The 18882-nt window shown below is 36.6% G+C and overlaps 1 protein-coding gene across 1 annotated transcript; it reads right to left on the reverse strand.

Annotated features, from left to right (window-relative positions):
- Window positions 1-5443: 5443 nt before the first annotated feature.
- LOC131333706 (AT-hook motif nuclear-localized protein 23-like) lies at window positions 5444-6901 on the reverse strand. The gene has a single exon (XM_058368391.1). It carries the CDS (start codon window positions 6599-6601, stop codon window positions 5819-5821), a length of 783 nt encoding a protein of 260 aa, XP_058224374.1. The 5' UTR covers window positions 6602-6901; the 3' UTR covers window positions 5444-5818.
- Window positions 6902-18882: the final 11981 nt, after the last annotated feature.

The following is an 18882-nucleotide window of genomic DNA, read 5'->3' on the forward strand; positions in this document are numbered from 1 at the left end:
TAGACTTGTACAAGTTTTAAAATTTTTACTATATAACTATATAAAATCCCCATGATACACATATACTTCAGGTTCGCGAGCCTAATCGAGCCGAATACTGCTGTGTTCATGTTCGGTTCATTTATGAAACGAGCCTAAAATTGAGGTTCAGGTTCGGTTCATTTAGTAGACGAATCGAACTCGAACGAGCCTTTACCGAGTCGAGTCTCGAACAGTTCACGAACGGCTCAGTTCATTTACAGCCCTAATTACTAGTCCTGCATGAGGTAGCATTATATGGTAGTCCAGTGTAGGTACCATATACTTATGCATTTGACTAGGGCTCAAACCTTACTAACTGCAACGAACAACTGACTTTTGCCAAGCTAAAAGAAAACAAATATATGTACATTTCAAATCTTTGGTGACTGGTTGGTTTACTTGGTCATTAACTTCAGGATTTCGGAATTAGTTACCCAACTAAAAAAAACTATGGTTTTTGCTGGAACAACTATGTACAATTTTTTTTTTTCTAGGTAAACAAGCACATTTTTAATTTTGTATATCTAGATTTCTCTTTGTAATCCATCATATGTTGTGGAGGAAAAAAAAAAAAAACGGAGTTCAAACTTTAAAACCAAAGTCCTGTTTGTTGCAGCAACTTTTAGACATTAGAAGCACCATATGTGACATTAGAAGTACCATATGTGACATCTCAAAGACACTTCTTCTTCTTCTTTTTATAGGCAACAAAATTTTATTAAAACTCGACAAATGATACATCGAGAGAAGGTCAAATACTAGCCCCATAGACTGAAGCATAATATGAGGCAAAAAGTGCCAAAAGAAACGAAACGATACATCCAATGAAATATTGAATTGGTCCAAACTTGATAACAAAACTCCAAGCCTGAATTTGAAACCATAGGCCCAATCATGTGTTGCTGTTAACGTCCTGGGTTGCTTTTTGCTGCCGCTGAAGCGTTGCTGCAAGCTAGCTGCTGCTGCTGCTGCTGCTGCAGTGTGATTATTCCCAAACAGGCATGTGGTTGTGGTACCAATCATTTTCTGATCACGTCCTGGTTGTAATTAATTAGGTTACTAGTTTAATTTTCACTCAGAGTCATATGAGTTGGATATCCTAATTATTAAATACAATAACTTATTAGGCACATTAATTAAGTTAGTAATCTCCACCCATTATCTTAATCCCAAATGAGTTGCCATCCATCATTATTGCCGAGCACAGAGCATCTCTGTTGAGCTAAGTATTAGCTATAGTATATGTCGCACCCACTTTGTCATCAGGTTAGATTCGATTAAGATGTTGTGGGATATGTGAAAAGGAAAACTGTTTTTTTCCCCATGGGATCGAGGGATCTGGGGATGCTGCAAAGCGGCTCCCTGTAGAACACCTTAAGGAGTATTCGGATCGTCCAAAAGTGTTTTCAGCGGTTCGGATTAAAAACAAGCTCTTCTAGAGAAAAGTTAACTCTTTCCAGGAAGAGTTTGTTTTCAATCCGGACCATTGATTGTCGAGATTGACGATCTGGATATGCCCTGTAGGGCGCTTAACAAGGAGCTGCTTTGCAGCATATTCGGGTCCGAGATCAAGAGAGGCATATTTTGTATTATAATTGTTAATTCACTATTATGTTGGATGCTTATGCAGTTAAAATTACGAGTGTAAGAAAAAATCTGATAAATTGAAGCGGAAACTGAAACTAGACCAAACTGGTGATTTGGTTTGGCTCCTAAAATTTACCTGTTCGGCCCGGTTTGATTTGTAGCCAAACTGGAAAAAATCGGTTTGATTTGGTTCGCCACCATCCAATCTGAAATACACTTACCGAACTATATATATATAGACACACACAATTGTAAAACATAGATAGGTTCCTATTCTGAGTATTCTTTAACATTTTTTGAATTTTTGTATTGTTTTTAGTATTTTGCTACTGTTGATTGCCAATAGGCCGCTCGAGTTGGTTGGGGGGCTGCTCGAGGGACCTAGAGGAGCATTCTGAGAAGGCAGTGCAACACAAGAACAAATAAGTCGGTGGCTGTTGGACCGGCCTAAAGACTGCTTCAGCGAGCTATGTTTAGAACAAAATCGTCGATCTTCTTTTTTATGGTTTAGCGAAAGTCAATAATATTGTTAATTATAATTAATGAGATTTAAATCAATTAATTTATTCATATTGTGCACTCTTTCCGGACCTAATAGAAGCGCAACCACTGTTTTTTTTCAAAGGGCGAAACCAACTCGTAAGATGTTATGAGATTTGATTCCTTGAGATATTTGACGGGATCTTATGACTAACGCGTTCAAGATTGAGTGTACGTATTCAATAGCTCAAGAAGCCCTTCGATGGAGCTCAAAGGCATTGGAGGTTGACCTAGCTAGGAGGATTTTGGTGAAGAGATCAAGGATTTGAGGACTTTGGAAGCTAGAAGACGTCTATTTTAGCGCGGTTCGCGAGGATTTGGTAAAGCTGAACTTGTCCAATTAATATTTTAGTATTCATAAGTTGGTTGTAGTAATAAATTCATTGTGTCCGGCCGCAACCTATTAATTATAATGCTTACCTTTTTCCATCTTGCGAATTTTTTCTCCTCGATTCTTCACGTATTTATATGTGATCGATGCTATAGTGGAGGCCAGGGTGAAGCCCTCCTCTTCTGTTCAAGCATTGCACCAGACCCATTCTTACACCGATTGTGATGCTATAATTCTAGACTGTCTTTTCTCTCACGTTAAGCATAATTGCACTAGGGTAGTTTATATGTCGGCCAAGAAATTAATCTCTATTAGGTATGGGAAGGATGAACCGGAGGGGTGACTCTCCCAATGGTTATAATCTTTAGCCCTTGATGATGTTAGGGTGCCAGTCCCTTCTTTTTATGTAGCAATAGAATCTTTTTCTCTCTTGATATATAGATTTGATTGTATAGTAAGAATTGTTGAGTCTAATCAATGTAATTACAAATCAAACGGGATTCTAATGACCTAAAACCCGTTCCAATTTGATTCTGCCCAAAGCAAAAGAAAGATGACAAAAAAATTAAACAAACATATCAAGCTGTACATGTAGTAAATCATGAAACCGTTCACTTTAACCAAAAATAAAAACTTTTTGAGAAATCGGTCAAAGCCAATTAGCGTAAAACTCCCGTCTTGTCTAAACCTTATTGAGAAATCGGTCAAAAACCAATTAGCATAAAACTCCTATCTCATCACTGAAGCACAAAACAGACTGAATCAAGCTTCACAAACCCAATAAAATTACCTTTCAGTTTGAGATTGGGAGTAGAAGCTATTAACTAATTAAGGCCTGCTATTGCATCATTTTTTCAACCAATAAACAAAGTGCATGTTCAGCAAAGTGATAGGACAATACTTATATCCTAGTGCTTACGACAATATTAAAACAGAAGTATACATTCTGCCATTTTCTTTGCCCCTCATGCTGTGTACCTCCCAAAAGATACTGCTATTTGCAATGCTTATATCTTTTTTTTTGGTAAATGCAATGCTTATATCTTATTACTACTACATGCTAATATCTGGGATAAGAATCAGGGATATGTTACAGTGTCATTGCTTAATGGCTGTTTTGAAATCTTGCAACATCAAAACAGAGATGCATATTCCGTCATTTCGGGTCGTGTTCGGCGGACATTATTTATTATGTGTATGAATTAAGACGTAAAATTAGAAAATTTTCAAAGTAGAATGTAGTAGTAAATAATAAACAAAGTAATTAAGGAATTTGTATGGTATTGGTGTGGAGTGATGACATGGGTAACCATTGCCTAAAACTATAATGTCAATGGCCATCAGACCGGTTATAATTGAAATTCATGTTAAATAACAGTACTCATTGTACTGATCAAATTTGTCAGTAGTCCTAGTGTACCGCCCCTTCCTTCACCACCACCACTGTTCTTCACGACCACTGTCACCACTGTAGCTACCACTATCACCTCTACCCCCATGCCACCACTACCACTAGCACGATCACCGCATCAACACTCCACCATTGCTGCCACCCACCCCCACTCAACAACAATTACTATCACCACCACCACCACTCCAACGGTGTCACAACTACACTACCACCACCAATAACCATTACCAATGTCTCTTCGCAACCACACCACACATGCGTAGTCATCACGTGTTCACCGCCTCCACCACTACCACCACCACCACAAACACGTGAAGTCCATTAATAAAACTAAAAAAGAACAATCACAAATACTTTAATCAAAGTTAATTTATCTTTGTATCAGTTGTTTTAATTCATCTCTTAATATTTTTATCAAACAATTTTTGAATTTAAAAAATTCAATTTTCAATACTTAATTTTTCAGCTTTTACCTATTAGTTTCAATTTTGTCATAGAGCACCTTATTTTGTGTGTGGACTTATAGACAGTTGTTTTGTATATGAATTTAAACACACACACACACACACTTAAGGTCCGACAAAAATAAGCAAAAGTAATTGTACTAGCACAGATGTCCGCACATATATTCAGATACAGATATATTTCGAACCGTTCGATACAAGTAAATCTCACACAATAATTATGAGACTCATACATGTCGAATGGTTTAGAACTGCAAAATATTTGTGCCCAAATTTATACACGAATGCCTGTGTCAGTAACATTTTTCAGTCAGCAAATATGATGACAGCGTGTAGGATGTGATAAGCAAACACAAGAGGTGACAAACAAATTAGGGACGATGACTGTTTGCATGGGTTTCAGCAAAACTTCAGTTTCTTCTCCAATTGAGAGGGAGGCATGTTGTGTATATATATATTAATATAGAAAAACACATAGTGGGGGAGCATCTTTTCCCAGAAGAAGTGGATCCAGAAATTCAGCTCCAACATTTAATGCCATTACAATTTTACACTCATTGTTTCAATCATCTATCTGTACCCAAGGCGGATAAAAAAAACATAAAATATCTATATGCACTCAAGAGTGTGTACTTTTAGTCCTGTGTAGTGTCAATAGCAGAATTGTAAAAATATATTTTTCAAAAGAAGATTGTCATGCAATTCTGCGGTTGAAATTGTATGGAATCAAAAGAATATGAACTTTTTTGATACAAAAAATTTGGCCTCCAATTCAAAAGGGCAGCATCCTTTTTTATTTTTTTGACACGAAAAAGGGCAGCATCCTCACTCACTGGGAAACCCTTGCTATCACTCTTTTTTTATTCATCATCAGTCTGGTACAAACAATGTTAAAAATAAAATAAAATAAGATAATAAACACAAATCTTGTGGAGTTATTTTCTTCATGTCAAAGAATCTAGGAAAAAAAAACTGGGCAAAAGATTCTGATAAGAAAAAAAACTCCACAACCACAAGATTATTTTAGAGGATCAAAAGGACAAAAACCTCCGCAAGATTCCAAGAAAAATGGACGTTGCAAATCAAGAAGAGGTCCAAAGCACTAATAATTTCTAAACGCATCAAAGCTAAATTGTCAAACCATTTCCTTAACAGGGAGATAGAGAGAGAGAGAGAGAGTTACATGAAAAAAAAAAACAAGAAGAAAAACTATTTCCACAAGCTCAATCAATAAAAACCCAGAAAGATTAGAAACGATTAGAAACAGAAATTAAACAATCGATCGAGAACAGCGAAGAACCATAATCATCATCAACGATCATGTTTAACAAAATTTCCTGACCTTCATGATTCAACCATTTCTATTTCCACCCAAAATGCATCAGTTTCAGCTCAATCAAATCCCCATCTGCCCTCAGAAAAATTGTTCTGTTTCCCAAAATTTCTCCAACTCAAATTTCATCATCAAAATGACGGACGCCCCATTGAATTCCCTGCCCAGCCATCACCCGTTAACTGACTATTACCACCCATGTTCAGCGGTAAGTTGAAAAAAGGAAGCCCAGCAGACGCATCAGGAAATGGGTTGTTACTATTGTTGTTGTTATTAACCCCGCCTGCACCGGATACGTCCGGTGCAGGCGACTGCATCTGGAGCTGCGGGGCCGGCTCCTCCTCCTCCAGCGGCAGTCTCTCGTACGCCACGTTCGTGAACGACGACGCGATCACGATCACCGGCCCCGCGGCCGTCAGCTCCCCCACCACGTTCCCCCCCACCACCTGCCCCTGCCCTCCCGCCAGGAACACCGTCAGGCTCGTCGCCCCCGGCGGCGCCGGGGGCGGCAGGAACGACCCCGTCAAGGACAGTATCTCGAACCTCCCCTGCAGAGTCACCACCGCCCCCGCCCCCGCCGGCTGCCGGAGGCTGACGTTCGTGACGGTGCCGGTGCCGCTCAGCACGCATATCCCGCGCTGCCGGCGGCGGGCGTACTCCGCCACCGAGTCGAAGACGTCGCACCCGCTTCCAATTTCCAAGATATGGGCCCGGAGCGTGTTGGCGCTCTCCTTCGTGATGATTACGGGCGGCTTGGGCTTGTTCTTCGATCCGGCCGGCCGGCCCCTGGGACGGCGGCCGCCGATGTCGGTGCTGCCGTTGGAGCCGGCGTTGGAGAGGTCGAGGCCCTGGTGGTCACTGGAGAAGCTGGGGTGGTGGAGATTGTGTAGGAAATGAGAGTCTAAATCAGCCATGGATAGTAGTGGTGCTATAGAAAGGGAGAAAAGAAATAGAAACAAAGAGGCAACAGAGAACAGGGTGGGAGAGCAAATATTAAAATTGACAAGGTTAGATTAATACTACTGAACTGTCTTTCGGGTTTGGTTTTGTTTTATTTTAAGAGAGAGAGGGAGGGGAAATTGACAGTCAGATCCGGATCGAGCTTTGAACTGTTGATAAGAATAGAGAGATATTTGATAATACTACAAGTGGAGTGAGGATTTGGTGAGGGCAGAGGAAGGAGAGGGGAAGGAGGGGGAGGAGGACTGCGGCTGACAATGACATTTTAATGGTTGTGTATCCGTCTCGGTGGACCGACTAATTCGTGACCCAACTACTTCGGGAGATCAATCATACCGTTCATTAGGTTGAGCTCGATATAAATATTGGCATCGCGAAGGCAAAAACTTAATTCCGAAAGCAAGGACTTTGTAGCAAGCGGAGTGGTAGGTAGCCAAATGATAAGTACAAGGTACTCCAGTGCATTTGATACTGGGAGTTCGAACCAATAATCTATTTCTTGCCGATTTAAAAAAAAAAGTGTACAATTTCTTTGTTGGATGAAAGCATTCTAAAGATTTCAGAATTCAAAGAGATTATTTGCAGGAGTTTATATGTTCTTTCATTTCCAGTCAAAACAACAGAGTCGAAAAGATTCGAGAATTTGGGAGTAACTTTTCCTAGAAAGGGGAAAAAATTTAAAAAAACCAGTACAGAGGTATGACTTCCAAAATAGATCAATGATGAGAAAGAGACGACAATTTATTGAAGTAGGATCATGTGTTTTGAGATGGGTGCGTTTGTGGATGGGGTTAGACGATGGTGTTGTGTTCTGGGACACATCTTGTCTTCTTGGGTGGCGTTGGGATAAATTATAAGGTGCTTCTGGAGCACCACGTGCACCGAGTATCTTCTCTCTTGTCTTGTGGCTGGACAATGCCCGAGTTCAAGTCTCCACAGTCCATTACTGGGTTAAGCATATTTCTAACATCACCCGCACGTGATAGAAACCTTAGCTTCGGTCCCGAAATAGTTGTTACGGAATCCCTTGTAGATTGTGGTGTGGTGTGATGAGACGATACTCCCTAACAAATGTGCATGTGATAAGGCACCCTATTTGCACTTCAATTTCATTGTTGTTGTGGAATTCGCATCAATATACGATGGAGAAGATTCCTATTTCTTAGGAAATAAGATTCAATTCAAAATCAATTGGCAATGAATGGAGAAGCCGTCCATACTCATATATTAGTTTTTAGGATATAATTAATCAATATAGAACCCCTAACCCGCACGTGAAGATGGATTCATAACATATGAATCACAACGAAATAAGGTCCATTTAAGGAATTAACAATGGGATAATCAATCAAGAAATTAAATCTTGTCGAAAAACCTCTGAAAACCTAATTGTAACATGTCAGTGTGCTTTTGCATTTTCTGTGATGGAGCCCACATCAATACAAAGCCGATCCTGAATTTCCATGGGCTTAACGCGATGATGAAAAAATGAGGCCGTTCTGTTGAACTATTAGGGCATCTCCAATGCATACTCTATATCTTCAAATCTCTCTGCATTCCTCCATTTTGGAGGAATTAATCAATCCAACCCATCATCTATATTTGCCTCCATTTTGGAGGATTGGTTTTGATACTCCATATTTGAAGGATCGAAAATTTATGGAGGAATAGAGGCAAAAATGAAGTATATTGGATTGGAGAGGCTGAGTTTGGTCCCCAACTCCAAATCTCTACTTTTTTTCTTTTGTTTCCGGTTGAGGGAATGAAAGAATGAAGGAATAGAGATGTGTGGATTGGAGTTAATAAGAATTGTAAAATCCTTCAAAATCACTTTTTCAATATAAAATTATATTTTGATCCTCCAAAATGAAAGAATGGAAATTGTTGGATTGGAGATGCCCTTATAAGTGGTAAGAAAAATAGGAAGGGCTTCCAAAATTCAAAATTTTTTGGAGGCTGAAACAACCGCAAAACCAGTTTTATCTCAGGGGTGGCTTTGCATCAATATATGATATTGTGTTCGTTTTGGGTTTCAAAACCCAACTTCTCTCCTTCCGCATGATTTCTAATAAATTTTCTCTATTTATTTATCTTCATTCATTATTTCAAAAAAATCTCTCTCAAAATCCAAAAGGAACAAAACGGGACTGTAGTACAGGAGCAGTGAATAATCACTTGCATGTGGGGTTAGACCTTTTTTAATCGTGGTTAAGACTATGTAAGCTTTGACCAAGTCTTTTTTGGTTGAGAGGAAACGTGAGGGAGCTGGGGATTCCAAATTTTCTAATCGAAGAAAAGTAAACAACCAAGGGGGAAGGAAACAAGTGGTGCGGCGCTTGGGTCCCACTTTTGTCGTCTCTCTCTCTCTCTCTCTCTCTCTCTCTCTCTCTCTCGCTCTCTCGCTCCCTCCCACCCACCCTGGATGGACGGCCCAATTTTGCCTCCGCCAGTGTAAACTACCTGGATGCTGCATTCTCAAGGAGTAAACTACCTGTGCCGTCGTTCACGCAGAATTTTTCCATTGGGTCTTGCTTTCGGAAGACTATTTTGGGCTTTCATTGGCTTGTTCGTTTAAGGGACACTATATGTTTCTCTCTCTTCATTACATTTTAAAATATTTTTCAAAATCTAAGCCGAACAGATTTACATAAAATGTCAAAAAATACAAACTCCGATAACATTTTTTTTTTGCACTTTTTGTACATTTTCGTATGTTCTTATAGACTTTTCACACGTTCCATTACATTTTTCCAACTTCAGCAAAAACCCACCGAGTTCTTTTTAGCATTTTCTTTTTTTACATTAGTGTCAACTCTTGTCTAACTTGTTTGTGACTTTTTAGCGTGGTCTCCGATTTTGTTTTGGTTTGTCTCGATGGGAAAAAAAATTTAAGAGAAAAGCGAAAAACAGTCCCAAAATAGTCGTTGTCACAAACACTTATTGTCCATGTCCCGCTATATATATCTTGTCTCTTACAGTAATTTACAATCTAAATAATTGATGATGATCCGCTTGCAAAAGTTATGGTTTGATGATTTATTATAAATACTACCATATAAAACCCTTTAAAATATGGTACTCACCATGTAAAAATGTTACTCTGGCTGTGTTTAATAACTACTCCTCATTACTGATTAATTATCTTTAAATAGCGGATCCCGGGCATCCATTGTCTATTGCGAATGTGATCCTTACAATTCAAATAAACCATTAAACCATGTTATTATGTAGCCATTGACACTCTACTTTTTGTCTTTTTTCTATTTGAAATTACAACAATTGCTATTTAAAGTGGATGTATACTAACAAAATAAAGGGTAATTCGGTAATTTCACATAGGATAAAGAAAAAAATAAAGTGCCAATGACCAAATGTGGAGTGCTAAAATCAATTTCCATTATGTATTCTTTTATCATTTAGTAAACACGAGTCTTGTCTTATTCTCCCAATTATGAATCTACTGTGGTTTATAGATTTTTATTTGCAGGTACTGTAGAAATAACAGTCCCGTAAACTGTTGTTAACCTCCTTTCAAAAAAAAACTGTTGTTAACCCATAATGTTCTAGAGTTCACTAATCAGATAAGTTAGTTAATACTTCTTCTTTTTTGGTTAATGATGATAGTGGGTGCCCTCCGCTTTTTTATAATTTCACTCCAATATTTTAATTGCAGTGGTCAAAATACATATAACATGAACACTAAAAAACAACATTAGATTGTGGTTATCAATATTTAGAGTACCAAAATCATTTTGCTTTGTTTCTGTAACAATTCGTTTATAGGAGCATCCACACCAGCCAAAATATATATATTACTCCATACTGCAAGGAGATTAAATTCTTACCACCTTGGGTAGCAACCCCATGATTTTTCCATGGTGTGTTCATTGCAGTGATTTGAACTGTGCATTTTGTAGGACCCGTAGAATAGTATATCCACGTTAAAAATTTAGCTTTATCGTATATAAAAATTGAATTTTGGTTAAAAAATAGGCAGTCATGGATAGTTTTACTTGACAAAATCAAACCATCCATTTTACGAACCAAAATTCAATTTCTGATATATCTCTCAATATCCGATGAATCTAATTTTTTGCGTAGATGTATTACCATGCGGTTCTTATAAAATGAATGGTTCAGATTACTGCAATGAATGTACGGTGGGACCCACAAATGGCAGCGGTGGAAATGATGGGTGTTCCACCTAGGGTGGAAAGAATTTAGGACATGTTCGGTTTGGGTCGGGTCTCTAGACCCAAACCTTCTCTCTGCGTATGGTCCCCAAAAACTTTTCTCTCTAATTATTACTCTCATTTCTCTTTCTATCTCTCTCCTCCCAAATCCAAAATCCCCAACCGAACAAGCCCTTAAGAGCATCCACATTGTAATAAGCAAATTGGTATGGATAAGCAAACTTAACAACAATGCTAAAAAAATACCTCACATTGTAATAAGCAAAGTTACAAGTCTTTTAGCAAATAAACAAATTCCACCCATTCCATAACCAAACTTAACAACTTTTACCAATAACCAAAACTCAATAACTAAACCTAATAACCAAATTCAAAACTAAAAAATTAAAAAACACCTCACATTAGAATCGTCTCATCGAGACGAATAATTTGGTGTGGTCGGGTGCGTGATTGGAACTCGTTTGCAATTGGACATAGGTGCATTGCGTATTGTGAGGGTTTTTTTTAAAGGGATACAAAAATAACCAATGTGGAGGTCAAGTTTGTTATGTTTGATTATGAACTAAATGGATAATCAAATGCTGACGTAGCACATTTTGGTTATTGATTTTGATTATTTCCATTGTGGATGCTCTAATCTCTACTGGTAGATATGCTCGTGGCATGTTGACTCTAGAGAAATGGGAAAGAGATGATTCGGTGGTGTTCTGCATTCTCCCTTAAAAAATAAGTATACTTATTTACAATTTTCAAACTTAAAAAAATAATAGGCTTATTAAAATAAAAAACATGCAATATGGATATTGTTTAATAGATCTCCATGAAATCTAGCAAACCCTGAAAAAAAATTGAAAAATTATTTTTGTATGCCCATTATTTTTAAGTTTGAAAATAGGTCATTATTTTTTAAGTACTTATTTGAGAATCTAGAACGGACCCGAAGAGACACATATCATGTTATCATTTATCTGTGTTCTTTTTTAAATTATAAGTTTTATTATTCACTTAAAAACTTAAATTAAATTTAAATATGTTTGAAGCATCTTTTTATAATTTGAATAAAAGTTCAAACTTTTTAGTTAAATAAGTACAAAATGATAAAAAAAGACATGAATGTCTAAGTTGCTTTTGGAGTTGTATAGAAGCACTCTTGAATGAAGTTTATTTTTTTTTGGTTAATGTGTTTTTTACACCTCCAAATAAACCAAAAAAAATTATATTGAAGCTTAATATAATCTCATTTTTTTCGTCGAATAAGCTAAATAAATTAATAAGTGATTTTCCACATTGATATCAAAACCAGTTCATCAACCTTTTTTAAAATAAGTTAAATTAGTTTAAAAAATAAAATAAAAAAGTTAGCTTACAGCTTTACACTCGCTCCATCTCCAAATTTTGGTCCACTACGGAAAAATGGTGTAAGTTTTGAATCAATAAATAAAATACTTTGCCCCTATTCTTTGAATCAAATTAAAAATCTCAATTGACACGAAAAAAAATGAAAAATGTGCATACAAATAATTTTGAAATGGATGTATAAGAAAACGGAATCATAGTAACATCAGCTATTTATAACCCCCAAGGGGTTTTGGCCAAGTGTGAATGAGAAAGCAAATAAGTATTTGTCATCTATGAAGTCGCATGTTCTATCCCCCGAAGTCAAGCATTTCAAATCTTTGGGCCACTAGAGGATTTGTCCGGTCGTTAACTTCAAGGCCCAAAATTAGTCAAGGAAGCGCAAACTGGCCCAAACATCAGTTAGGAAAAAAACAAGCCTCAGCTATTTATCCTTCCAAAACTGTCACCTCATTATTAATTGGTTTCATATGGTATTGATGTGTTGATTTACAACTTGATCATGTTGATCATTATCCATTTTCCATTGTTGAATTGTGGCTACTTGGGATTAAATTTTATCAAAACTGAACAATAGAGAAATAACTTTAAAATTGCCCCATGAAGGCTTTGCATTCTCATTTTGCCTGTAGAAAGACTTACCCCTAATATTTTCATGAAAATGCAAAGCAATGGAGATATAGTAAAAAAAAAACAACTTAGAATCTGTTCTTCAGATTTTATCCTGAACACTATTATGATGCAAAATTTGTTTTGCAAATATCATTCAAATATTGACGCGTATTTCATAATCTATCCTTATTACTATTATACAATAATTACTCCATAACGATTAGTATATAATCTAGAAGTAAAATTTTTTAAAAAGGAAAATTTATATAAATGGTCCTCCTAATCATTCCAGTCTCATTTTCGTCTTCCAAGTATCAATTACAACTCTTTTGACCTTTAAGTTTGGTTTTTGTACCAAATTAGTTCAACTGATAACTTCTGTCAGTCAAACTGGACGAAAAAAATCAGTTTGATGACAGTTTGGATCTTGCAGTTCGTACCATGTTGGTCCAATTCATAACGTCTGCCCTCAATCTAATTTTTTCTGTTCAGTTTAGCTGATAGAAGTTATCAATTGAACCAATTTGGTGCAAAAACCAAACTTGAAGGTCAAAAGAATTGCAATTAATACTTGAAAGACAAAAATGCAACTCTGGTAAAACTAGGAGGACCATTTCTATAAATTTCCCTTTTAAAAATTACTGTACAAAAAACAATTTGTTCGCAATATTCCCTTGTTTTTGCGTGGCTGTTGAAGCAGTCACGTGCGGTCTGGAAGTCAAAGAACAGAGAAGGGAGGGCTGGGAAAAGCCAACCGTACAGCTGTCGGGCACGATGGATTTTGTGGCCCCACCCCTTCCCTGTCTATTTCTCGCATCGGGAATTAGTCAAACACGTGCAACAGGACTGAGATTCAGTCCTGTTTCCCTTTCCTCAAGTCTAGTTCAATTTTGGATCATTTGTGAGCTCTTTTCAGGTCAATAATAATGATCGAAATTGTTCATTTTTTAGAGCTTATGACTTTGACCATGTTGAAAATCTCGTTGATCAGATACCATTTTATATGATTTCGAAATGCATTGAGTTTTACATAATTCTATTATACGGGTTGCAATATAGTATTACACACATATTTTTTTACGAACTTAATTGCATTTTGAAATCATATTTAAGAGTATCTGATCATCGTGATTTTCGACGTGATCGATACTCTCGACAAACTCTATAGAATAAAAGATTCTGATCATTATCGTGGACGTATTTTAAGGGCTGACAAATAACCCCAAAACTGAACCGGACTAGGAGGAAGAAAATTGGATTCGATCTGTACCCTATTTATAGGAGCCCTTAAACAAGGGGGTCCTTTAATTGGGGATAACCACCTTATCTGCCCCCCACTTGGGTATTTAATGTACTGTCTGTCTTCACTCTTCACTGCATGTCTCTTGTTAAACAATTGACTAGTAGTACATCGCTTGGAAAGATTATTGGGTGTAATATTTGCTCACCCCACAATTGATTTTTGCACTTTATAGTATACTATATGAATGTAGTAATTATTTGTGATCATATTTCTAGAATCGTGTATGAGTTTATTCAAACTATATATGTGATAATTTTGTTGATAATATTTTTGTAATTTAAATTGGCTTAATTGATGTTGTCTTTCTTTATATCTTCTAAATTCTGGTTTTATAGTATCTGCTAACTCCACATTCGAATTCTGCGTCCGTCCCTATGTAATTCAAGAAACATGCATGCACCGCACCGAACATAATATTAAATAAGATTTGGAATGTAAGGGATTGAAGGTATCTAGAAACATTGGTAGTACTCTTTTTATTATGGCTTGGATATGAATTGAGGTAAAGGCTACATCTCAGGGTTAGTCACAAATCCTTTGCCTTCTGAACAAAAAACTTTACTAAAGTTAGGGCATACACAACAACCTAGTAGGTCATCCATAAATGACCGTCAGCCCACATAAATGTGAAGTTTCAATGGGTTGTTGGAGGCATATTAAGGTATACTACGTACGTGGTTATTTGTTTTATTTGTGCAGAGATGATAAAAAAACTACAAATTTAAGCACTGATTTAATTAAGGTTTAAATCAGCGATTGTGTAAGTAACATATTGACTTGATTTAAGGATCCGAGTCCAAAACAAGGAGGGGGGAACTAGAAAGGCGCTTCTTGATTTAACGAAAAAAATACATCCTTTTATATAAATGAAATGCGCTTCTTGTAGCATTTTTTTTTAGATAAATGAAAACTTTGATAAATGAAATGCGCTTCTTGTAGCATTTTCTTTTAGATAAATGAAAACTTTGATCATGATGAAATTGACACAAGAAACACGGCATAAAATCTTCTTGTTTTGCTTATTTAAAAACTCCAAATTTTTCCATATAGTAGAAATGGAGGTGACCATTGATCACAACTGACCATATGGTTCTGTAATAATATTGCAGCATTACTACAGCTAGGAACTTGCAGTTCATTTCAAGATCACACTATACATTGCCGAGAAAAAAAAGATCACACTATACATAATTAAACAACGAGAGAAACTTATTCACGGTTTAGCCGTGAACAAGTTGTTTACAACAGCAATCAATCATGACCGTTCAAATGTGTTCTGCACGGTCCAGATTTTAATGAACTTTTCCGGAGAAAAGTTGAACTTTTCTTCATTAACATATGGACCATCCAAAACACTTTTGGACGGTCGCGATTGGCTTCGTAAATAACTATTTGCGGCTATCCACAGTTAAAAAGATTTTCTCTTAACCAACAAGACATAAACGGCCGTTACACCTAATCACCTAACTAATCAATGGAATACTAGCTCATCAGTCCAGTCAAATACTTAATTAGGAAGGAAAAGATAATCTAGATTAGTACTAACAAAAATGATACTCACACAACTGTTGTGTAACAAATTTCGGCCGTCCAGATGTGTTTGGACGGCTTAGATTTAAAAAAAAAAAAAACTCTTCCAAGAAATATTTTAACTTTTCCGGAGAAAAGTTTGAGTGAATTCTGACAATTTATTACAACAATGGATGGATGGAAATTGGTTGTGTTTGGTGTTTTGCACAACTGTTGTATGAGCAGTAGCTTTGGTTGGTACTAATAGGAGTGAACTGCCTAATCACCATGTGAATTTGCACACTCCTTTCATTCACCTCTTCTTTATTTATTTATTTTTTTTTTTATGTTTGCTTATTTGCTCAAAAAGCATGGATCACATTTTCTTTTAATGGAACCTCTTTTAGTGAGATTGGTTCTCTAGAAATTAGTGGTCATAAGCTTGTCCGGATATCCCGAGTTTTAGAAAGAAAAACAAACTAGTAGTTCAATCATTCAGGAATTTTACGAATGAAGTTTTAGAAAGAAAAGCAAACTAGTGGTTGAATCATTCAGGAATTTTACGAATGAACAATATATGTGCTATTTTATTTAACTTAACCTTAAGCGAACTGAAGTTGCAATTTATGTTAACCCAGTGTGCCAAAGTTTCAACTGATTGGACAATCTAACAACTATATAGGGAAATCTACGTACGTGCCTTATACCTAATTACATCACATGCGATCCAAAATGCGAGTATGAAAGCTTCTTTTGAAAATATTTGAAACTACGCGCTAAAGTTTGACAACAAATATTAAGAGCAAGAGTGTAGGGTGATAATCGAGAGTAGAAGCGAAAGGTCATTACCGAGAATTATGTGACCTAGCCTCATAGTCTCATACTAGACATATTGGGCCTGTTTGGATGGGGTATTGTAAATAGGTGTTGTGTTATCCCCCTTTTAACACCTGGGACCCATCCTTATACCCCGTTTGGCAGTCAAAAGTGGAGGGGGTATTCCCTTGACCTCGTGTTCAACTACACCACCTAATACCGCCTGAGGGGGTGTTTACACCCGTTTTTGGCACCCAGTCCTAGGTAAGCGTGGGAAGGCTACCCGCGCTCACACCGCACACGCGCCATTGGATTTTCCGCTCACGCCTACCCGGCGGAAAAGTGGGAAACAGGGGGTGTTGGCGATGGGCTACCTTCGACCAGTCGCTGTGGAATCCCCCCAAATCCCCCTCTTTTTCGGACGAATCTACCTCTCCTAATCCCCCTTTCCCACCCCGAGGTACCCATTTTCCTGTCTCAACTCTCGCCGCACTGGTTCTTCGAAGAGACGAGAGGGTTGTGGCGATTTTGGGTGGTTTTCGATTTGAGTTCGATTCGTGAGGTATGGGTTTGATTTTTTTGTACCTTTTCAGTTGCTATTCTTCCCGCACTCTCTTTGTTGCTATTTCTATTCCATGGCAGTGTTAGGATCGATTTTGTTTGGTAGGGTTTTGTGGGTTTCGATTTTGTGTATTTCTATTCCATGGCACTCTCTCTGTTGCTATTTCAATTCCATGACAGTGTTGGATTTGATTTTGTATGCTAGGGTTTTGTGGGATTCGACTGGTATGCATGGGTGTTCGATTCCATGGGTTTCGAATTTGTTTCTGATTATTCCATGGCAGTGTAAGGTTTGATTTTGTATGCTATGGTTTTGTGGGTTTCGATTGGTATGCATGGGTTGTCGATTCCATGGGTTTCGATTTTGTTTCTGATTTTTAGGGTGAAGATTATGAAACCCCAATTTATAAGGATAAAATTTACCAACCTAATTAGTTAGGCACATTTTCACCAAAAAAATATGTTGGCCACATGGGAATTCACATAACAAAATTGTTGGACACATTTTCAACTACCAAATAATGTATTTTTCCAAAAAAATTAAAAAAAATGAATTTTTAAAAAAAATGAATTTTATCAATTTATAACTGACTTTTTTTATTTTGTAATATTATTAAATTAGTTTATTTGTTAGTCAAATTAAATATTACGGCTTAAAAGTGTGAAATATTAATTATATTTTTAATTATATATATAACGTAATACATATTTAAGTTAATTTGGGACTGCACAAGGGCAAAAAGGTCATTTGACAGTTTTTTACATCATTCACCATTCCCTATACCCCATATTAATCCTCTATCCAAACAAAATATTATTTAATCCCCATTATGTAATACCTCATCTAAACAACCTACTATTTAATACTCTCTCCATAAACATCACAATAATATGGGTCATTCATTATTAACCAATACCTCTACTATCCAATTTCTCCTTCTTACATAACACCTCCAAACCTACTATTTAATACTCTCTCCATAAACATCACAACAATGTGGGTCATTCATTATTAACCAATACCTCTACTATCCAATTTCTCCTTCTTACATAACACCTCCAAACCTAATCCTGTATCCAAACGAGTCCATTAAGATAAAGGTAGTCTCCCAACATTTCGCCCTTTTTGAACAAAAAAGTACTTTTAGGCAGAGTTTGGATCTATAGTTTGTAGAGGGATTTTTCAAGTAGAAAAAGAAGCTAATGAAGAAATTCTACTTCAATTAATCCAGTTTTCAATGCAAGGAAGAAGAATCAGTGTTTTTAATTTTTCACCACAAATTCAAGATTCAAAAATCAGTGTAATTTTTTTCTCAACAAGCATTTTAAGAATTGGGTACCTGGATATATTATGTGCACCTCACAAAGGTTTGAATCGTCAATAACAAGTGATCCCAACGTTCAAAGAAAAAAAAAGTGACCCCAAGAGTTCTTGTCTGACAGTGGAAGTCCAACCTAGGAGTTTGGGGTTGGAAACCCCTTATTGTCATGTTCCTATTCGATCAACCCTTTGAGTTGAGCAACAAATATATATATATATATATATATATATATATATATATATATATATATATATATATATATATATATATATATACCCAAAAAAATGCCCCAAAGTTCCCGATCAAATTTTGATGATCCGAACTATTTAATGTGTTTAAAATGTGTTTTTAAGGGTACCTACGTTTTTAAGGGTACCCGCGAGAAATCGGCTCAAAATATGACTAAGAAGTGTTCGATCCAAACAGTTTTTCATAATCAAGCACTTTTCGATCATATTTTGAGCTGATTTCTCGCGGGTACCCTTAAAACATGTTTTAAACACATTATTGGTTTAGATCATAAAAAATTGATCATGAACAGATTTTGGGTATTTTTTTAGTAC

This window comes from Rhododendron vialii, chromosome 7a, assembly GCF_030253575.1.
Source record: "Rhododendron vialii isolate Sample 1 chromosome 7a, ASM3025357v1".
NCBI lineage: Eukaryota > Viridiplantae > Streptophyta > Magnoliopsida > Ericales > Ericaceae > Rhododendron > Rhododendron vialii.